This window comes from Mustela nigripes, chromosome 16, assembly GCF_022355385.1.
Source record: "Mustela nigripes isolate SB6536 chromosome 16, MUSNIG.SB6536, whole genome shotgun sequence".
In the NCBI taxonomy this organism is placed as follows: domain Eukaryota; kingdom Metazoa; phylum Chordata; class Mammalia; order Carnivora; family Mustelidae; genus Mustela; species Mustela nigripes.
In genome coordinates this window covers 53846295-53869732 of record NC_081572.1, presented here as the reverse complement: position 1 = coordinate 53869732, position 23438 = coordinate 53846295, and the positions used below count along the sequence as shown (strand labels likewise).

The 23438-nt window shown below is 43.7% G+C and overlaps 1 protein-coding gene across 1 annotated transcript in view; it reads left to right on the top strand.

The window, feature by feature from the left end:
* Nucleotides 1-23438, top strand: part of MYOCD (myocardin) — a 95506-nt gene that overhangs the window by 25718 nt on the left and 46350 nt on the right. The window contains exon 2 of the mRNA XM_059378496.1: nucleotides 14676-14741. Coding sequence (XP_059234479.1) covers nucleotides 14676-14741 — 66 coding nt within the window. The remainder of the gene's footprint in view (nucleotides 1-14675; nucleotides 14742-23438) is intronic.

Here is a 23438-nt window from a genome sequence, read left to right as displayed (position 1 = left end):
AAACTGTCTACTACATGACTGGCTGTCCAGCGACCAGATGCTACATTATCTCTGTTCCAGTCCAAAGTAGAAGGATGTGTTCTGGGAGGTGGCAGAGGTGCAACTGACAAGTTGCAACTGACAAAAGTCAAAAGTCCCCTGTGTTCCAAAAATTGAGAGAGGAGATGTGTACGGGCCTCCTTCCTGAGTGTCCTCCCTGCCCTGTTCTTAGCAAAGCTTACTACACTCTGGAGTTTTCTTTCACATGGGCGTAGTGAAATGGGGGCCCTCCAATAGTCCTCGTAGGAATCCAAAGTAATCTATCATTTCTGGAGAAAATGAACATGAAATGCACAATAAAATGGGATTAATTCGATATTGAAACATGGTGAAATACTATGTAGCCATTAAAATGATACATGCATAAATGATAAATATATATACACCCACACAAAAAGTAACCATATATTTCCCGTGAAAAAGCAAGGTACAAAGTGGTATAAAAACGTGGTCTCGTGTTTTCGCAGATTGTATTTGCTTGTTTCTATTTCTGAAACCTACTTTTTCCTCAGAACTACCTGGAAGGTTTGTTAAAATATATTTCCACTATATCCCAGACCTGCTGCACTATAATCTTCAGGAAAGGGACCAAAGAAGTGGATGGAGGGGTTTCTTTTAGTCTCCAGGTGACTCTTAATAGCAAGGAAATGGGGGACATTGTGATCAATTTAATTTCTTCTTTTATTTAAATTGACACTGAGATCCGGAGAGATTCTGGGACCTGTCTGAAGTAGTTACTGTGATGTAGCAGAATGGGGTCTAGAATTGTATGTGCTGGATTTCAGATGAATGATCCCTTTCTAGAACACCATAGCTAATTTAGACTCACGTTCTTAAATTCAACTCCCAGCAACCTATCACTTCAGTCAGGCAGGTAAAAAAAAACTTTTCCTCCATTGTTTTTCATTCAGTAACGATCTTTCTTTGTTGATGGCAAATGGAAAGTTTTCTATTTCCACCGTTCCCTAGCAATATGACATTTTCAAACAGTAGCACAAAACTCTTTAAATAGAAAAGATCCATTTCCACTCTATCGTGACTCAGTAACAGCCACAGGATTCTTCTCAAACTTTCCTAAAAATGTCATCTTTGGGCTGGACTCAAGAGGAACATTTCAGCCAAGGAGACACTTTTTCCACTCTGTCAGGAATGAACGAGCATGGGGTTGGAACATGAAGTGTTTTGCAACCCTCAGAAAAGCAATACTTCTCACCAAAACCATGGCAACAACTCTGTGTGATGCCGTCAGAGCATGGGATCATTCAGGAGCCTCATGCTAATGAGGGACTCAGCAGGGCCCAACACCTGGGTCAGGTAGGGTAGTCACGCAGCTGCCTGTTGGCTCCCGAGAGGCAATGGTGTCCTGTGTGGCTGTTGCTATGGAGACATTTCAGGCAATGCTGTTGAGCCAAGGGTCCCTTATGTTATGGGTACTTAGGTGGCAGGTAGCGTAAGGTGTATGCCTCACATTATAGTGGCTCCTCTTCTTCATCTGAAAGAAACCCCCCCAAATCGGGAAATACATTAAAATGTAACGTAGAATATGGGTGCATTTAGAAATTGTACCTGTGAGTCCAAAGTCACGTGTGTGAAATGTGCTTCCCTCCCGCCATAACTTTATGGCTTTGCAGGAGTTATCGGTGCCCTCTGGGCCTACGAGCTGCAACACAAGATAATAGTTTATAGTCCTATAGGATTAGCAGGAGGTTTCAGTGAGGTGATTTCTATAAAAGCTTCTGTTCCAGACCCTGGCCCTTTTCAGTTCCCTCAAGGCCAGAACTGCTCTGTGAGGAGTTCATAACTCCGTTTCTTCTCTTCACTCCCGCCATTCCCACCTCCCTCAATGAATGGCACCAACCCTGTATCTTTAAGGCACTCTGTGTAAGATTCCTCCAGATTCCTCTTCCCCAATTTCCACCACCTGGAGCCCTGGCCTGGCCAGCATTTAGGCAGCATGACAAAGGCATTTGACAACCTTGTGTAGTTTAGAAAGTAGCTAACTCGCTACCTTAATTTAAACAGGACTGTTAAAGGTTACACGTTATTGTTCCTACTGACAATGGTTCCCCTTTCTCCTCCAGCTTCTGTAACCAGCACCAAACAGGTGGACTTTCTCCTGAAGTTATCATCATCAGTTTAACACAGAAAGGCACTTGACAGCCTTGTATATTTTAGGAAGTGGCTAACTCCTTACCTCCATCCCAACAACCATGAGATAGGTTCTTAGGATTTATTATTGACAGGATTGCTGTATACAGATGAGAAGGATAGGACTCTTAGTCCCAGTGGCTTGTCTAAGGTCACAGGGCATGGTGGAGTCAAAGTTAGGTCTCTGGGGGCACCTGGGTGGCTCAGTGGGTTAAAGCCTCTGCCTTCAGCTCAAGTCATGATCCCAGGGTCCTGAGATCAAGCCCCGCATCGGGCTCTCTGTTCAGCAGGGAGCCTGCTTCTCCTCTTTTCCCTCTCTCTGCCTGCCTCTCTGCCTACTCGTGATCTCTGTCTATCAAATAAATAAATAAAATCTTTAAAAAAAAAAAAAAAGATAGGTCTCTGTTTTCTGTTCCCAACTCCCTTGCTTCCTCTCCTGGGCACAGGGGAGTGATACGCTCTGGTTGCAACCCAATGGTGTGTAAAGATATTCCAGCTCCCATTCTGGAATCGGGTGCTTGGTCCCAGCTGCATATAGGCACCTATACCCCATCTTGTCCTATACTTGATCCAGAAGTTTCTGTGTATTCTTTAATCATCATCAGACCAGGGGGCTGTTGCTCTAACTGGATGGTGTTCACACTTTACAAAATAGTAAAGGAACCTATTTGCAGGAGGTGGGTGTTTGGGGTGGTGATGGAGCTTGCTACTCTGGTCCTAAAGTTTATTTGGGAGGAGCATGGAGGGAGACTGGTTAGGGTAGTCCCCAAATATTTATTTTAAAAGGATAATAGGAGATTCTTTGTATCAGACCTGAAAGCCTATCGTAAGTCTACAGTAACTTAAATAGCATAGTCCTGGAGATAAGAATAGCCAGACAGATGAGGAAATGAGAATCGAGAGTCCAGGGTTTCTCAGGAAAGGAGCAACTAGAGTGCAAACGTGACTCCCAACTCTGACAAAGGCCAAAAGAAGGCCAAAAAAAAAAAAAAAAAAAAAATGCTTTAGTTGTGAAAGCTATGAAAGACTGCCGCCCCAAAGCCAGAACCGTTAGAGAACATACTGTGGCGACAAAGACTCCAAGAACGTCCTTCCCCTCACCCATCAAAGATGATCGTATGGCCTCCAAGGAAGTGAAGAGAGGACTTGATGAATGCCTGTCACTTGTAGGTGGTTAGAAGTGGGAGTGGGGGTGGGGGAGGCTTGGGCCAAAAAGCAACCCTCTGCTAAGAGTATTTTTAGTTACAGTGGATCAGTGGACATTTGCCAAGAGTTTTGGGGACATGAAAGGCTCCAGCCAGCTTGAAAGCCGGGAGGGAGGGACTGCCCAGGGAAGCACACAGAGGCAGTTCAGGAAGGAGGGCCAGTGCTGGCCGGGGGCAGCAGTGCCCACAGGGAAAGCCTGCTTCACCAAGTGCAAGGTTTCTGCCCAAAGGGTCAGGACTCCCTGACATGCAGCAGGGAGCAGCCACCAAAATGGAGGTGGTCCTTCAGCTCCCACCTCCAGCATCAGAGCTCAGCCTGCCCTGGAGAAGAAGCCAGCCAGGGGCGAGTTAGGTCTGCTGCCAGGATCCTCCTGGCCTTGGCCGTCTGGCCATTCCCTGTAGGCTTGGAGCACTCACTGGCAGCCAGGCCTCCAGCTTCGGTGGAGAGCAGGAATACAGCATGGTAAGACTGGCCAGGCAGTGGGCGGTGGGCAATCTGCCACCCGTCACTCGTGAGAAGAAAATCAGAACCACCTTGCAGGGGAGCTGTTTATCTCACGGACCACAGGCTTTCAAATTTGACACGTCCAGAGCCCAAACAGTTCCGCTTCTAAGAGTGTATCCTAAAGTCATATTGACGATGTTACCCTAAATTGACTACAGAGTGTCCACTGTTACAGAAAACTGGAAAAGGAATTAAATATTTAATAGTAGACATTTAGTTCAACAACATACAGAATAACCAAAAAAATGGAAGATGCTGATACCAAAATAGTGTCTTTTGAAGGGTATTAAGTGATACAGAAACATATCTGTGATGTGTTACTAAGTAAATAAATAAATAAAATAAAATAAAAAGTCCTTTCAGTTAGGAAAAGAAGGATTTATAATGGGATCCCACAAAAACATCTAGGGAAAAGGACCTCAAGTACATGAATCAAACATGAATAATAGTTAGCTCTAGTGTAGGAATCAGTTTGTTGTTTTTTGTTTTCCTGGAAGCTTTTCTCTAGTTTGCAATGTGTGCAAATTAAGTACATACTGATTTTGCTTTCCAGTCTTTATTTTCTTCAATTATGTATATCAGAGAGAGCTCAAGTGGGCAAAGTGGCAGACAGAGAGAGAGGGGGAGAAGCAGGCTCCCCACTGAGCAGGGAGCCTGATGCAGAATTCGATCCCAGGACCCTGGGAACATGACCTGAGCTAAAGGCAGCCGGTTAACTGACTGAGCCACCCGGGCGTTCCAGCTTTCCAGTCTTTTATCCCTTTGTATTACGTTCTAAGAGAACCGTTCAGCTCATCTCCTTGCTTAGTAATTAATGTTTAACTGTATTTTTCTAATATTCAGCAACCCACTGGCGTTTATCTTAATGGACTATAACCTTATTCAACATTTGCTTTATTTTTGTAATTTAATTTTGTGCTTATAAAACACCCCTAATATAAAATGTACCATCTTGAGCGTTTTTTAAGTGTGTAGTCCAGTGAGATTAGGTACATTCACATTGTCATGCAACCACACCACCATCTGTCTCCAGAGCTCTCTCTGTCTTGCAAAACTGAAACTCCATCCTTGTTACACAGTAACTTCTGAAGGCTTCCCCCACCCTGGCCCCATCCCCTGGAAATCACCGTTCTATTTTCTGCCTTTGTGGGTTTGACAACTTGAAGTACTTCACACAGCATTTGTCCTGGGGTGGCCGGCTCGTTTCACTCAGTGTAATGTCAAGTCTCATGCGTGCTCTAGCAGGTATCACAACGTTTCCCTTTTGAAGGTGGACCAATGCTCTAGCGTATGTGTATACAGCATGTCGTCTGTCCATTGATCTGTTGATGGACGCTTGGGTCACTTCCATCCCTTGGTTATTGTGAATAATTCTGCCGTGAACATGAGAGTACAAGCATCTCTCCAGGTTTCTGCTTTTACTCCTTTGGGCTAGGTACTCAGAAGCAGGATGGCTGGATCTTAGGGTAATTCTATTTGAATTTTTTGAGGAGCCATCATATTGTTTTCTATAGGGGTTGCACCATTTTGTATTCCCACCAGCAGTGCCCAAGGGTTCCAGTTTCTCCACAGCCTTGCCAATTCTTGTAACTTTCTTTTTTTTTTTATTAATTATAGCCATTTTAATGGGTGTGAGGTGATAATTATTTTTTCCACCCTCCCCCCAGTTTGTTTTATTTTATTTTAAAGATTTTATTTGTTTATTTGAGAGAGAAGGAGACAGAGAAAGCACAAGCAGGGGTAGAGGCAGAGGGAGACAGAGAAGCAGGCTCCCCACTGAGCTGGAAGTCCAACATGGGGCTCGACCCCAGGATCTGGAGATCATGACCTGAGCCAAAGGCAGATGCTTAGCCACCCAGGCACCCCTTTTACGTTTAATTAATGAAAATCTCTTGTCTATCTCTGAGAAAAGTCCCTTTTCATTTGCTCACACTGTCACCTTAAGTATGATCTTCTGTTGTACATTTAGAACCCTACATTTGTGGTGCTGACATTCTTCCCAGGTTAGGTGATTCTCAGTCAAACCCTCACCTTGTACCCTTATTTGGAAAGTTGTCAGACTGTCTGATGCACAGGTGAGCACAGCCTCGCGGGGAAAGATACGTTGCTGATGTGTGTGCATTGATCTGATTCGAGGGACTAGGGGAGAGGCACAGGATGACTAGTAGCTGGTTTCAGGCAACAAAGGGTTATTGACCCTCTTGGGTATTGCCAACAATCCGGAGTCCACTCCTGTGTCTCCCCAGATGCCATATTGGCCGTTCCTGCCTGGAGACTGACCAGTGTGGGGAAGGGTGCAGGACATGGTAGAGACTGACCTTTGGGTACCCGATCTAACAACCCTGTGAGAGGGAGCTTAATACCCCCTTCTGCTCCTGGGCAAGGAGGCTGGCTGGGCAAGGTCTTCTACCACTCACTTGCAGGTGTCTTATGATGTACTTTTCAAATCCAATCCCATATTCTGTTTACCTCCCAAAGTTTACTTAACAGTTTCAATCCACTGAGGAATGCCCTTCGTCTTTTCCAGGGCAGGTATAGATTTTTAAAGCTATTATATCTGTTATTTCTAGGAATCAGGAACCATGTACTACTTTTGCTTTTTTAAAAAAAGAAGAGGATAGAAAGTATAAGTTAGTATACCTTAGAACTTAGCACCTAGAAACAGATCATAGCTAATATCAGCATTTTAGTAAATGACAAAGTGACATTACAAAGCAGTGGACAAAGGGAAATTCTGTAATAAATTTCAGATATATAGCTTGTCAACTCTTTGGAATAAATTAAAATTATAGCCTAGCCTCAAACCATAGACAAGATCCCACCCTGCGAGGCAAGGTGTGTAAATACAGTTGGTAGGTGTTGGGCTCCGGTAGAAACAGACCAAACAGGAGGAGAGAGTTTGTGTGGGAATAGTGCTTATGGAGAAGATCTCGGATGCTAGAATCAGGAGCCACTGAAGGATACTACACAAAGCAACAGAAATAATTTCTATACAGAAATAGTGTTTCAGGGAAATTAATCTGATACTATGTGTAAAGTGCACTGTAAGGAGAGAGTCTGCTAGAAAAGATGTGAGATGATCTAGTCTAGATCGCAATCGATGGTGCTTAACTTCTGGATGGCCCAGAGACTTCCTAAAATCGGAAAGAAGGCACAACCCAATCCACACACGCACATTGAGTGCAATTTCAGGGAATTAACAAATTAACAAATTAACAAAGCTCCGAAGAACCAGCTTCTTCTCTGGGGAGACAAATTTGTTCCAAAAGAAGGATGGTACCTAGAGAAGGGAAAATAAAGTAGGGAAAAACCAAAAAGGAGTAAAAAGATTATGTACCCAGGAAAAGTATTTATCTCACCAACTAGGAAGTTATGGCTTGGAGAGTGGTAAACACCTGTCCTATTCAGCAGTTATGCTGATAATGAGCCAGTCTCTCACACAGCGGGCCATCAGATACTTATTGAAAGGTTGACGGGATGTGATGAATAATGCCTTTGATCTTTTCAACAGGAAGATCTGCCAATGATGAAGGATCTTTTTAACAGGAAGATCTGCCAGGGATGAGTAGGGAAATGATCGATGTCAGGTAGCACAATGATTTCTCCACATTCCATACTCAAAACTAATCATACCCCAAATTAATCATGCCCTTTACCAGCTCCTTTGAATGTTATTCTTTCTTGACTGGTAATGTCAATTTTATTCCTATCTTCATTTTATCTTTCCTTTCCTCGGATAACTTGCCCCTCTTTTTTTAGGAATTCTGATACAAGTTTTCACGGCCCCTTCTTTGGAGACAGTATCCCACATCATGCCTGACCCCTGAGCTTTTCTTCAGCCCAGTTTTCAAGTTACATATCAGAAACATTGTTGATAATATACTGGGACTTTTAAGATTCAGACTTTAAAATTAAACTAATCATTTTTCCCCAGACTTCTTTGTCAACATCGTTATAACTTAACTCTAATGCATGCTCTCAAAACCCTGGATCTTCATGTTTCTGGATTATTAGGACTTAAATTTTGGAGGCCTTGGCCCCCTTTGGGAATCTAGCACGGGCTATGGACCCACTCCCAAGAAAAATTACGTAAGTACATAGTCCAAGTGCATAGTTACAGATAACATCAGGGAGTTCTTAAATTTCCTACAGCATAACTGAAGATCCCATCAAGACCCTTTGATAGCTGTCCATATTTCTCTCCTCCCTTTTATCACTAGATTCTTTCAGTTCTTTTTGTTCAAAATGTTTTTCATTTTTTCTCATTTCCATTTCTACTGCCTTTATCTAACTCAATCGAAGTCAGAATAACTTAAGGTTTAGAGCACTTGAGACATGCTTCAGAATGGCTGATTTTAATGACAGGATATCTCTATAAACTCTTTCCATCTGTTGCACTAAGATCTACAGTATTGAAATACACAATCCGTGAGGATTCTTATTTACTATTGATGTGACATGTAGAAGATGGAAGTTATTTGATGGACAACTTGGAAAACAACTAAGTGTAATCACAACATTTTGACTGAATTTACCAGTAAAGCCATCTGGGTCTGGAGGGTTTTTCTTAAGGGGGCAAGTTCGTAATGCAACTTACTCAGTCATATAATGCTATTCAGGTTTATAGTTCTTGTATTGATTTTGAGAAGTTGTAGCTTTTAAGAAGTTTTCTATTTTATCCAGAAGTTGTCAAAAATATTGGCACAAAATTGTTAATGATAGTCTCCTAAAGTCCTTAATCCTTTAATATCCTGTTAGGTCTGTAGTTATAATCCATCTTTTTGTTCTTGACATTGGTAAAATTTATTCTTTCTTATTTTTGGTAAGTCTAGGTAGGGGGTTGTCAATTGTGTTGGTCTTTGCAACGAACTACATTTTGGCTCTGAATTTTCTGCTACTTGTCTACTTTCTATTTTGAAGACTTCTGCTCTAATACTTACTATCTCTTCCTTCTCCTTGCTGTGGGCATACATCTTTTTTAGCTTTTTAGGTAGAATCTTAGGTCACTGATTTTAAATTTTTCTTCCCGTCTTGGGACACCTGGGTGGCTCAATCAGTTAAACATCTTCCTTTGACTCAGGTCACGATCCCAGGGTCCTGGGGTGGAGCCCTACATCGGGCTCTCTGCATCTCCCTCCCCCCTCACCCTGCTTTTATTCCCTCTCTCACCATCTCTTTCTCTCTGTCAAATAAATAAAATCTTTAAAAAAAAAAAGAAGTGTATTGCCATATATTTTCCTTAAATATCATGTTGCTTTTGATTTCTAATTCCAGTGTGATCAGAGAACATACTATTTTTGAGTATAATCTTTTCAAAAAAATGTATTGAAACTTGTTTTATGGCCTAGTACATCTTGGTGAATACTAAGTGAACCTTAAAAGAATGGCAAATTTAAAATTATTGAACACAGTGCTCTATAAATATCAGTTAACTCAAGATGACTGGTAATTGTTCCAATCCCAATGTCATCAGTAATTTTTCTTAAATCTAGTTCTACCAAATGTTGAGAGAGGAATCATAAAATCTGCTACTATGATTTTGAAATTGTCTATTTATCTGTTTCATTCTGCCTGGTTTTGCTTCATTTGTTTAAGGATTTTATAAGATGGCTGTCCATTTATGATGGCCAGGTCCTCTAATGATTTGTCCCTTGTATGATTATGAAATATCCCTTCTTTATCTTGAATAATACTCTTTGATTTGAAGTTTCTTCTATCTGGTACTGTATAGTCAATCTAGCTTTCTCATGCTTATTGTTTGTATGCTCTATTTTTCCCCCATCTATTTACTTCCAACCAATCTGAGTCTTTGAATATAAAGTGTGTCTCTAGGAGACACTGTATGACTATAATTTCTATTGCCATTGATAATCTTTGCCTTTTAGTTTGAAGGTTTATTAATGTTTTTATACTTCTGCCATTTTAACGTTTGTTTTCTGTTTTTCCCTCTACTTTTTGCTTCTATAGTCCCTACTTTTTACATTCTTTCATATTGTTTGAATATTTTTTAGTATTCCATTTTAATTTACTGGGTTTTTTTTTTTTAAGTATGCTCCACACCCAATACAGGGCTTGAACTCATGACCCTGAGATCAAGAATCAGATGCTTAACTGACTGAGCCATTGAGGCATTCCTTCTCTCTGTCTTTATATTAGTTGTTCTTCATTAATCTTTTGCAGTCTACCTATAGCGAGTATTATACCATTATATGTAAAGTGTAGATATCTTTTTGTTATGGTTTTAACCTGTATTATATCTACATCTGTTAGGAACATCACAAGACAATATTATAATTTTTCTCTAAACAGTTACATACATTCTTTTAAAACTTAAGAAAAAGGAGTATCTTTAGTATTTATCGAAGTTACATATTTAGTTGTAAGTGTAGTATTTATTACCGACTTTAGTTATAAGTAAGTTTAATATTTATCATAGTTATGATTCCTGAGCACCTGGGTGGCTCAGTTCATTAAGTGTCTGCCTTTGGCTCAAGTCATGATCCCAGGGTCCTGGGATCGAGTCCCACATCAGGCTCCTTGCTCAGTGGGGAGCCTGTTTCTCCCTCTCTCTCTGCCTGCTGCCCCCCCCCAATTTGTGTGCTCTCTTTCTCTGATAAATAAATAAATAAAATATTTTTTTAAAATAATTATGATTTCTGATACTCTTTATTCATTCCTGAATATCCAGGATTCTTTCTGCTCTCATTTCCATTCAACCTGAAGATTTCCTGAAGCATTTCTTTTTTTTTTTTTTAAAGATTTTATTATTTATTTGACAGACAGAGATCACAAATAGGCAGAGAGGCAGGCAGCGAGAGGAGGAAGCAGGATCCCCACTGAGCATGGAGCCCGATGCAGGGCTTGATCCCAGGACCCTGAGATCATGACCTGAGCCAAAGGCAGAGGCTTTAACCCACTGAGCCACCCAGGTGCCCCTCCTGAAGCATTTCTTACAGTAAAATCTGCTAGCAACAAATGATCTCACTTTCTCTTTCCCCGAACGCATCTTAACTTTATCTTTGTTTTTAAAGGACATTTCCTATGAAGTGTTGACTTTTATTTTCTGTCTTGCATTTTGTTTTTGTTTTATCTTCTGGCTTCCATGCTTTCTGACTGAGAATCAGTATTTCCCTTTATATAATGTGTTGTTTTACTTTCAGAATTTACTCTTTATCTTTGGGTTAGTCATTAGTTTACAGTGTATCTAAGTGTGGCTTTCTGTGAATATGTCTGTTGGGTTTGTTGACATTTTGGAATCTGTAAATTTATGTCTTTCACAAAATTTGGAAAGTTTGGGGCCATTATTTATTTCTCTGCTCTCTTTCTGGGACTATAATTAGCCAATGTTAGACTTTGTGATATTGTGGCACAGGTCCGTGAGGCTCTCTGTGTCCATTTTTTCCATCATTTTCCTCTATCTTCTTAATTTTGATCTATCTTCAAGTTTATTGATTCATTCCCTCTAATATTTATTCTTTTGGAGGCTTAAACTCACAACGGTGTGGCCGGACCCAAGATCAAGAGTCAGACCCTCAACTAACTGAGGCACCAAGGTGCCCATGATATTTTTTCTTTTATTAATATTTTTTCTTTTATTTATTTATTTATTTACTATCCTTTTCTTTTTTATTAATTTTTTTTTCTTTTATTAAGTTCATTCATGGATATTTTTTTTTATTTCAGATACTCTACCATTTTGTCTTCTTTTTATGTGTCTGTTTTGCTGCTGAGATTTTGTATCATTCCATTTATTTCAAGCATGTTTTCTTTTACTTCATCGAACATAGTTGAAAATAACCACTTTAGGGGTGATTGGGTAGCTCAGTCAGTTAAGCATCTAACTCTTGATTTCAGGTCAAGTCATGATCTCAGGGCTGTGAAATGAGGCCCTGAGCTGGGCTCCATGCTGGATGTGGAGCCTGCATAAGATTCTCTTTCCCTCTCCCTTGCCCCTCCATGCACCACCCCCCCAAAAAAAGTAAAAATAAGGAGAAGGGTTGGGAGAGGAGAAGGAAAGAAGAAATAAAATAACTACTTTAAAGTACTAGTATGATAATTCCAACATCTGGGTCAGCTCAAGGCTAGCATTAGTTAATTGTCTTTTCTGTTTCAAATGGGTCACATTTTCCTGATTCTTCCTTGTTCTTTGTGTGTAAAGTAATTTTGGATTGTATCCTAGACATTCTGTCTTGTGTTACATAAACTCTGAGTTCTTTTACAATCCTCTGGAGAATGCTGGTTTTGTTTTGTTTTGTTTTGTTTTAGTATACAGTCCAGGTAGATCCAAACATTAAGTCCTTTTTTGTCTATGTGTGCAGAGGTTCAAATTTCAGTTTAATTTTAAACCTTTGCTGTGCTGCTTTGAATCTGCCCCATGGAAACATCATGAAGGGATCAACCTGAAACTTGGGTGAGTTCATACCCATAGCTAGGGGATCCCTTCCTTCTCCAGCTCTTTCCCCTACATGACATCCCTTTCAATCCATGATGGTCAGCCGTGGTTGTCCAGGTACCTTTCTCTGCTTTCTCTGGCCAGAAAGATGAGCATGTTTTCTATTAGAGTTTTATTTGCTGGGGACCTGCCACTTTATGACTCCAGGTCACCCTCAGTTTTCCCCCAAACAGGAAACTCACCCCATGCAAATCACTTCTCCAAGTTTCAACTCCAAGTTTCAACAAGGTGCCTGATTCTGTTTCCAGTTCAGAATCCTCAGGTAGTTATATCTCATATTTTGTTCAGAGGTTACAGGTTTTATTAGTGGGAGGGCTCTTCTGAAGGAGGGCTTACATAACAAACTCTCATACCATTTTCATTTATTTTGTCTTCTTTATTGTCCAGTCCTAACTTGGAGTAAAACGAGGGTATGGTGAAGCACAGTCTAGCAACCAAACATAGTTAAAAACAATTCAACAACACTGATGTCTCTCGAAGAAGATTGATGAGCGTCCAATTCAAAACCATGGCACCACTTTAAAAGATTATCTTTCCCCATTGCTCTTTCAGTATTGTGACTGTATTTGCTCTGAGGCCTTGCTCTGAGATACTAAATCAACTTGAAAGTCAGCCCACATAGCCTTCCTATTTTTCTCTAATTCTCTCCATTCTAATTTTCTCTCTCTATTTTTTTTTAAGATTTTATTTATTTATTTGACAGAGATCACAAGTAGGCAGAGAGGCAGGCAGAGAGAGGAGGAATCAGGCTCCCCACTGAGCAGAGAGCCCAATGCGGGGCTTGATTCCAGGACCCTGGGATCATGACCTGAGCTGAAGGCAGCGGCTTAACCCACTGAGCCACCCAGCTGCCTTAATTTTCTCTTTTTAAAGGCAGTTCCTTGTTTTCTCTTTTCATTACAAATTGATTAGACCAATGCCCCTTTTTGTAAACGTTCTATCCTTATTCTGAGCAATTTAAATGCTGGGGCCAAGATGGTAAACTTAGAATCTCCCTGAGAAGGGTGCCTGGGTGGCTCAGTCAGTTGAGCATCCAATCCTTGATTAGGTTATGGTCTCGGGGTTGTGAGATCGAGCCCCGCATCAGGCTCTGCATTCTGCAAGGAGTCTGCTTGAGATTCTTTCCCTCTCCTTCTGTCCCTCCCCCAGCTCACATGTGAGCTCTCTCTCTCACTCTGTCTCTCAAGTAAATTAATTAATTAAAAAAGACGAGGAAGAAGAATCTCCCCGAGGAAATGGAACACCCATGAGGGAGAGGCTAAGTGTCCAAAGATAGAATTTTTAGGGGGAAAATAGGGAGGGAATTGGAGAAAATCACAAATGCTACACTCCTAATTTTAAGTATAGTTTTTTTTTAACTATTTGTATGTATATGATATATATAATCTATTTGTGCTATGGATAGCAACAAAGTTTTAAAATATAAAGTTCAAAGAATTTACAGTATTTTAACTTTTCTAAGCAAACCTGATTCCAGTAGTATGTCTTTGAAATTCCAAATGGGTCCCGGAGGCTCATAATACCCCTGCTTATCGATGCATTATTTTGTGCCAGGCCCTGCGCTAAGTGACTCGCGCACATTGTTTATCAAACCTCAAAGCAGGCATTGTTCTCATTTCCATTTACAGATGAGGGAACCAGGGGTCAGAGAGGTTCAGCAGCTTGCTCAGGGTTGTCCACCTTTTGAAGGGGCTAGAAATGAGATTTGAACCCGCATGAGACTCCAAAGCCTATTGCTTTCTTCCTTCTCTCTCCCTTTTGAAAGTGCAGGTGAATTCCCAGCAGAATCAGCTGCTGTGTATCTTCGAGGTGGTGAATAGGGAGGCAGGGAGCATAGTCCCCTGGGAACAACATTCACTTCAGAAGAGGAGAGGAGTGTTCCCAGTTCCGGTTTGTTACAGTCTTCCTGCAAATCCCTGCAACACCCTCGGGGTCTCTCCTCTTTCCTTTCTCCATGTCCGTAACAGAAATACAAACGTAGCTCCTGCAGAAGTTCAGGACTGTTCTAAAAATAAAACAAGGGGCGCCTGGACCAGCTCATTGAAGCATCCAGCTCTTGATTTTGGCTCTGATCATGATCTCATGGGTCTTGAGAACGATCCCCAAGTCAGGGTCCTCATTGAGTGTGAGGCCTGCTTGAGATTCTTTTTCCTCCTCCCCTGCCCCTCCCCCCCTTGCACGAGCACTCTCGCTCTCTAAATGAACAAATAAATAATCTTTAAAAAGATAAGAACAAATGAGAAGAGCTGGCAAAAATTCTGATGTAAATATAAACAACTACAGTCATACATAGCCCAACTTACAAACTAACATTTTCTTTTCTAAGTTTTGCAGTTACGACTTCAGCAGAGGAGGACCCAGGAACAGCTGGCCGGACAAGGCATAACACCACGTGAGTAGCTGTGTCTCTCGTTCACCGATCTGTTACAGGGGACCATGCAATTTGGGAGCTGGAAAACACCTCTGTGGAGTCACTGAGCCTAAGTGTATAGATGGGTCTCTCCCAAGATCCTCATAGACTCAGTGTCAGCAGAAACCCCAAACCTTGGATGCTTTGCCCCGGACTCTATTCACTTGCAGGGGCTTCTCTTTCATGACATAGGTTGTAGCTGAAATGCCCACTGGTGGGTTTGTTTTTGGGGTAAACATAGTCCACTGTGGGCACCCTTCACCCCTCTCTTCCTTTTAGAATGTCATCCCTGTTCTTCCAGAAGCATCAGTCACACGTCCACCCTCTTACCTCCTTGGTTCTCATTCCGTTTGGGGCACTTGAGTCCACAATTAATTGAATGTTATCGAGTGCTTCCTTTCTGGGACACTGAGAACCAATGGCTTTCTAGCATTAATGGTATAATAGTGAATCACTGGCCATAACTGGGGTCAAAGAAGAAGAATTATCATATCTTTTAGTAGATAAATTTAAAATTTCCTACCAAATTAGTGATTAAATCTAACTCTTGATTATCCATAGGGCCAGAAGGAAGGGGGCCCCAAATGAATGAAGTCACAGTTCAAGCTCCTGTAGGTCATACCTTTTAACTTCCTTCCCCAACAAAATTTAGAAATCAAAACCCATAGTGACACTTGCAGTAATCTAGATGCAGCATGACTATTACTGCAGAGTCCGGCAGGCAACAGGCAGAAAGTTTGGCCCAGTCAAATGTCCTGCGGTTAGTAATAAATATTGGAGCCCCATGACCCAAGGTCTACAATTTTAGGCGTAGTCCGTGCCCCAGAGCCAGAACAGAACTGAGAATGTTTCAAGCCTTTTCCTTTATAATTCAAAAATAGCTCTTTGTTCATGGCTAAGCCCTCCAAACAGTAAACAGCAGGTGACTTTAATAGTAGAACCACTCAGCCTGCGCTTTAAAGGCTGCATGCGCAGTGTGTACAATGGTGGTGAGAACCCATACAGTCCTGCCTGGGTGGTCTGTTTCATCTCAGCCCACTAGCGGAGGTGCTAAAAACAGGAGAGAACAAAGGTCTGCTGACTTCCGGTCACATAAGTACATTGTCACTCAAAGCTGAGCAGGCCGGTCTTTTTCGGAATCCCTACATGCATCTAAAATCTGACCTGATTAAGCATCACCGAGAATTGTTCACTAAGTAGAAGACTGTAGCTCCAGCAAGATCCTCTCAGAGGGCCATAGTCTGTGCCCACATCCTCAAGTCTGTGAGGAGCACCTGTAATTGGGCACTATTAGAATCATCTGTTCCCCCACTGGGGTTTCTTTCCTTTGATTCTGGAAAGGCACGTGAGGTAGAGAGAACCAGTCCCTCTCAGTCAGCCCAGGCTGCTCACAAGTGACATAGCTTGACTTGTCACAGAAGTACTCTGAACCTGCGTCTTGTAGCTAGCATTTGGATGAGATTAAACCCCTTTATTCCCCTTTTATTTTTTAAGGTTTATGGGGTTAAATCTCTGAGAATCCGTAAAAACACCTAAGAAAATTAGGAACGATCCCTAGGGTATATTTTAAAATAACACCTCTATGTGCATTTTGTAAATTCAATGTCTGTTTGTGGAGGAGGGTCCAGTGGGGGTTGGGGGAATATGGTATTTTGTCCTCCGGGATTTCCAGAATCAAATAGTGTACCTATTAACAAAACCCTGCTCGACAGAAATTTTGCTTCCTTAGTCCATTGAACCATTAAGATAATTACTGGAGAAAAAAGTCCTATGAGAACGAAATGATTTTTTTTCTTTTTTAATGCGGCAAAATGATAAAGGTTAATTAAGTGTCATCCGTTTTCCCAAGTCTTCAGCTAGTTCCTCTCAACTAGCCTTTCTGAAGGTGTAGATTCTGCTGTGGAAAAATACTAAAGCTGCTGTAGGAACACAAGTCATGCCCAGCCCAGACAGACCTTGGCAATTTAGCTCTTCTCAGGAAGTTAGACGCAAGACGCATCTTCCCCCTGCTGAGAGATTGGGGGCGGAGTTGGTTCACTTTTGTCAATCCAACCAGAGATTAAATGTGCCCTCTAAATGCAGAGCAGAGCATGTGTCAAGACAAGCAATCGGGAAGGAAAGGAGAGCCAGCGGACTTGGGGTTCTATCAAGCCAATCAAATGCAACAAATTTTGTTACAAACCAGACTAGACAGAGAGTAGTGTGCCGGGCCCCATAGAGGCAACAGTGAGCAAGACAGTCCCTTGGATGGACTCAAAATTTTAGGGGAAGAGGTGATAGGAAACACACAGAAGTGTAATTCAAGGTGGAATTTTTAATATAGTTATGAGTACAAGCTCACTTTATCCATAAAATTTGAAATAACTGCAATCCTCTGCCCCCCAGATTTGAAAGCTTGTCATAAACCACCTTAATGGAAGGTTGATGGCCAAGCAAAGTGTTCCTGGTCTCTGTGCTATTATTGCATAGGATCACTGTTTTTTAACCAGTCCACAGAAACACCTGCTATCCTTTGGCAGAATTCATCTTGAGTTTTCCATTAGTTTAAATCTCAAAGGCATTGCTACTCCTATTTGTGGCAGAGCTGGGATGAGAACCTGCAGAGGCATCAGGCCCCGTGTAGAGCTCTTTTTTCAGAGATGCCAAAGGAATTGCTTGACTTTAAAAGCAATTCCTTAGGTTTCCCTCAAGCGTTTTGTGGCCCCAAAATTCAGTTGGAATCTGGGGAAATTAAAAATATACGTAGGTGGAAATGCCAAGAAAAACCCAATGGTTTTAACAAAATGGCGTCCGATTTTCTGTCCTCATGTATGCCTCACCATGACCAAGAGTGAAGGAAAAGTTCTGCTGCTTTAGCCTTGTGGTAGATCTTATGTCACTTGCACATCAAATTGATGATGAAAGAATAAGGTTTCTCTCCCTCCTGACTCTGATGAAATGAACCATGTGTAAATTTCTGTTGACTAGTGGGACTGGTCTCAGCGGATTGAATTTAACTCCTTCCTTCTACTTGGGCATGTATCCTGCAGGTTTTAAAGTTACTGACAAGTAACAAACAGTCCACCACAACCAAAATTAACCCCCCTTAATTATATTTCCCTTTGGCATTTACTTATTTCTCACTTATGTCCTTTATGGGTCTGGGATCTCCCCTTTCAGATGCTTTGAATGAATATAAACTCACTGTTCCTTGAATTTAGTCAAGAACAGCAGAGTTCTGAGGCCAACACAGTGGCCCCAGAGCAACTCAATAGTGGAAAGAGGTTTTTCGGACCAGGAACATGGGCCCTGGCCAGATTCTAAGATTGTTTTCACATTTATAATACCACTATAGAATTCACGTTGTCAGAATAGTCATGAAATATCAGTGAAATACCCTCTCATAATTAGCTCAGAAATATTACTTTAAGAAACTATTGCTTGGACTTGTCTCCAGAATCCCACCTGCAAATCTCGAAATGGAGAGTTCAAGTTTCCTTCTCTGCCACCGCCAGCCAGGATTCAAAGGGAGCACTTCCCTGCCCCTCCCTTGTGGGGTCAAGGCTTCAAAAGACATCTGTGTTCTCTGTTTTTCTCCTGGCTTTAGGACAGAACCAGCCTCCTTCCCTGTTGACTTGTGGGGCTTGGATCTGTTCGCCATTTCTCGTGCAGATTTTCTCCACCACAGTTCTTTTCCTTGGGCATCCCTCTCCTGGTGGAATCCAAAACAACACCACTTTATTCCAACCCCTTGGGAGGCCTCAGTGCTGATGGATAATGAGCTCTGTGGAGTAGCAATTCAGTGGTGTTCTGACCTGTGCTGTGAGGAAGGCCCTGGGGGAAGCACAGGAGTCAGACGTGAGTTCCGTTTCAGATGCTTACCGTCTGGAAGGGGCCCCAGATCACCCCTGCTTGATTGTTCTGAGCAGCGATTTTGGAAAACATCACACCAATGCATGGGACTGAGTCTCCGAGGGGACCAAAGGAAGGAACTACTTCCTCTTTCCCTCTCCCTCTGCTAGTAAAGTGGGGGCTCATCTGTAAAAACCCAGGGGAGAGATAGAGGAGGAAACAGGTAGCTTGTGGTCCTGGAACATGAGAACAAGGGAAGTGCAGTAGACCGGGGGCCCAGAGAAGCTGTGGCGTCTCCACGGAAACTTCCAGAAAGCCGCCACTGGCCAGAATGAACCATCCGGGCAGCTTGCGTCCATGATCTGATCAGTGTAAATGAATGGAAAGCTATGACGAGCTGTCTATGAACGGTGCCACCTTATTTGTTTTGCAGACTAATCCCAGCCACAGCAAAGCCTTGGTAAATCCCCGAGTTCTCTGTGGTATCTCTCCTGGGTAGCAGCAAGAATGACTGGGCACACTCCTCCACCACACCACATGCAGCTTCATGATAGTTTTGAGAAGTCGACTATGCAAAGTCTTCCCTCTTCTTCTCTGTGCATCCATCTGACTTGGCTGCTTCCTCCAGCACCTGGCGCACAACTCTTGGCTGTTTGAGCAGCACATGGCACGAGGGTTTTGATCTGTCTGCCTCCTCCCTCCCTGTCTAACCTCTCAAGTTCAGAGACAGGCCAAGGCACTCTGGATTTCCATGGCGAGCCCATACTGGGTAGTGGCGGGGGGAAGTTGTCCAAAATCCTAAATGTTATCTTTCTCCTTCTTCTGTCTTTGGGTTCCTCGTGCCCTAGAAACTAGGAAGACAGCCACAACATGCATACTTTCAGAGTCTCCGTAGAAATCCCGGAGCATTCACATATGAACCTCTCCCAAGTGTGCAGCCAGGTCTGAGAGCCGACAAGGCTAAGTTCTTCAGACTCCTGGGACTGTCCTCTGGGTACTTAGTAAGCAGTTAGTCGACAGCCTAAGAGAGAGCATCATTTCCCAAAGCAGAGCACATCTCATCTGCTCGGAAGAAAACCGTTCACCATCTAGTTTGTCTTTCTAAGTGAGACAGACAGAAGACCAACATTACTAAGCCTGCTGTACAGGTGGGAGACTCTCGCACGTGTCTGAGGAGACAAAGCAGGGACAGAGCCAAGATGGGTAGTTCCCAAATGTTTAGTCACCCAAGACGACTTTCATTATACTCCACGCTGCCACGGGTCCTTCGTGTTGGAAACTGTTTTGCGTTCTACCCTCCGCCCCAGAGAACCCCACATTCATGAATGAGGAACCCATATATCCGTTTTTGATTCATTAATGGCATTTAAACTGAACAGTCCATGCTTTTTGGTGAGAGAACCATCACGAAGGCACGCTGTTACGTGCCTAGGCAGCCACAAGGAAAAGGGACTGACTGTTCCATTAGCCTTATCAGCCTTTCTCCAGGCACACAGACCTTTTTCCTTCGGCTCTTTGAAATGCTGAAACTTAGTCTTAGAAATTCATTTCTCTCCTTTGGAACGCCCAGGTTCCAGAGGACCCTAGACCCGGACGCACCACCCTGGCGGGTTCCAGACCAGTGGTTCTCAAACTCAGGCATCGGGATCAGCAAGTTCCAACATAAACCCCAGGGACCCGCCCCCAAGGGTCAGGCTGTGGAGGTCTAGGTAGGGTCCAAGCCTCGGCATTTCTAACAAGCTTCCAGGTGAGACTAAAGATACCGGTCTGGGGGCCATGTGTTGAGAACCACCGTTCGAGGTGCTGCCCTAGGACACCAGCCCTATGATTCTGCATGTCTGTCCTTATCTGGAATCCTGAAGTTGCTGGGTTCTGTCTTGCAAGCCTGGAGGGAGCAAGCCCGTGAGAGTAGGCAGGCATGGCCCTGCCTTTGTGGCCCCGAGCTGACCAACCGCGGGCTCCCCGTCTCAATCCCCCGCTTTGTGCTGGAGGGTTGGCCCGTCCCCTTCACTGATGCCTCAGTGGCCCCAGGGCCCGTGTTCTCCTTTTCCCGGACTCCTGTTGGAGGCATGAGGTTAGGGTCCAGAGCGGAGGACAGCTGGAGGCCTGTTCTATCCTTGGGATCTTTTTCTGAGCTCTCGTAAGCAAATGTTTATACATACAGCTGCCCCAAATTAGCTGGAACTGCAGAACTGAAATAGGACGAGGCCGTAACTAAACGCTGAGGCGAGAACACGAATTCCCTTGTGAGAAGTGATTAATCTTCCTCCGGGGGGGAGCAAGTTAGATGTGTGGCTGACTGAATTTACAACCATATTTTAATTGGAAATCACATTGACTTATTTTTTTTTTCAATTTAGAAATCCAAATTCCTTTTCCATCTTAAATGTCAACATCTCCCAAAACAAAATTTTGCCATTTGATACTCCCAAGGCTGGCGGCAAGAGGTCTTTTGTGTATTTTCCAAAAAGCCGACTTGAGGGGGGGTGCATTATGGCTTTTGCTGGCCCTCAGGGGAGCTGGCTAAAACCCACATTCTCTAGAGCCATGGAAAAAGCAAATGTCAGTCACAGAGCCGTGGCAGGATGGTTCTCCGTGGGGTGACCCCAAGCCAGCACCCCATATGACATCCCTTAAGCCCCGGGGAGATGAGCGTATGGTAAAATGCAGTGCGCGGACCTCTTTGGCTTTCTTCCCAAGTCCTTGCCAAATGGACATAGCGTCTCCCACTGTGTCTCTGAGATAGAAGTTTCCAGAAGACCTTTGTGCTCCTGGCATCAGAGACCTGGACCGTGCAAATCAGTTCACAAGTTATTAACACCAAGAAGCGATGAATTACAGCCCTCCAAGGCTAAGATACAGGAAATGCACTGCTTCTTTGAACAATTAATAAGTTCTGCTAATAGGAACCAAAGAGCCCCAGGGGGCAAGAGAAGTTCCTCCTAATTCCTAAGCCCCATTAAAACCAATTGAGTTTGGAATGTAAGTGATACTGCGGGATGGATTCGTACTGCTCCCCTAAGGCTGCTGCTTAAGGAAAAGGATGTGTGAATGCTTTCTAACCACTTAATATAGTCACACAAAGATCATTTCCTTCTGGAGAATGTAAGTGATGAGAGCAACACCAATACGAAATCCCAAATTAGATGACCACCAGATTGTGGTCTTCGGACAGAGGTGAAGACCTCTCCGTGCTGACTGTACAGATTTACCAGGGCCCCCGGACCTGAAGCGGATTTGGAGGCTCTGGTTGCCTGGGGATACGGGAGTTGCTCTCAGAACACCACCAATATAAATTGCAACCGTGATCAAATGCAGCCTCCTTACAAGGAGTGGCGACCCGACCTGAATCAGAGAAAATGCCTAAGCAGTGAGTTAGGACAGCCCGTTTCTCCAGATGATTTCCCTACTGAGCAGGGACGAACGGAGGGTGTGGGCAAGGGGGCATTGGAAATGGCAGATTTTGCAGCAAAGAGAAACATGTTTGATCAATGGGAACTGTGATATTCAAGCAGCAAGTTCCATTGTTTTTCCTATAAGAAGGGAAGCCCCTTAATCTCTGCTTAAAGTGAGGAAGGTCGTAGGCAGCCAGCTGGGACTACTGAACACGTTCCTTCGGCCCGACACTCCTTTGGTCCCCTGAGGCAGGAACACTGAGAGAGAGCACGCCTTAGTGGCTTCCCAAGCTGTACCCTCCGTAGAGGATAAGGTGGTCAACCAGCTGCCAGGACTGCCGTGCCGTTTGCTTGATGTGCAGCAAGCGCTCCTGAAATCTGTGCTCAGATTTAGAATTTACCTTCAAGACTGAACAAGACTCACACAGGTCCACCTCCATGTGGCTGATCTGTCCAGAAACCCAATTTTTTAAGCTGGCCAAACCTTGGAGGAATAGTTCATTGCCCACCACTTACAGGTGGACATCTGCTGCATCCTGTGGTTCATCAGCTTGTCCAGACGTGCAACTCAGAAAAGTATTCCATGCGGCTTTCTGAGTTCTCACCAACTTTATCACTTAGAATGCAGATTTGATTGTCTTTGGCTCTGGAATGATTGTTTCAGGGGCTCAGGAAAACTCATAAGAGATGCGGAATTTGCCCAACGATGTTCTGCTTCTCTGCTAAGTCAGAAGAGGTTCCCCACCATGGTGGAGAGCAGGAAGAAGAGGGGAGGTCTGAGGCAGCATTGGGTCCAGGCTCTCCAGGCTGCTGTGCACTCTGGCTGACCCGGGTGTGGTCTCTTGGGTGCTAATGTTTTCAACAGCACACCTTGGAAGAAGTGAAGTTGTCAGAGGACCTAGGCTCTTAGCCCTAACTGTGTGACCCTGAGCAAGTCAGCAGATTTCTGTGGACTCTGTTTCCACATCCTGTTCAGGGCAGGAGCTCATTTCACCATCTCCAGGGCCCCTTCCTGCCCTCCAAGTCTGATTCTGTGCTTCTCACCCAGCACCCTTAGCTGCATGTTCCCGTCCGACCCGTCACGGACCTTATCCCCAGTTCGAGTCCCTCCCTGCAGGCTGGGACGCCCCTCCCATGGCCGGCAGCCTCCACCCAGACTTCTGCACTCAGGGGCAGGGCCAAGTGGGAGAGGGTGTTAAGCACCCCTTCTGCCCGTCCCTCACTCCGGATCTGTGTCCAGCCTCCCAAAAGTCCCCGCACCTCCCCAGGATCTCGGAATGCCCTGTCTCCACCACCTGTCTCCTGTCGCACGTCTGCCTCTGCTGCCGCTCCTGTTTTCGGGCTCAATTCCACCCCCCTCTGTATCCTCTGGCTTCAGGGAAGCTGGTGTCCTCCGGGGCCTCTCCTCTTCGATTGCTTGTGGCCTAGTAAAGGCGCTCACATCCATCCTCTG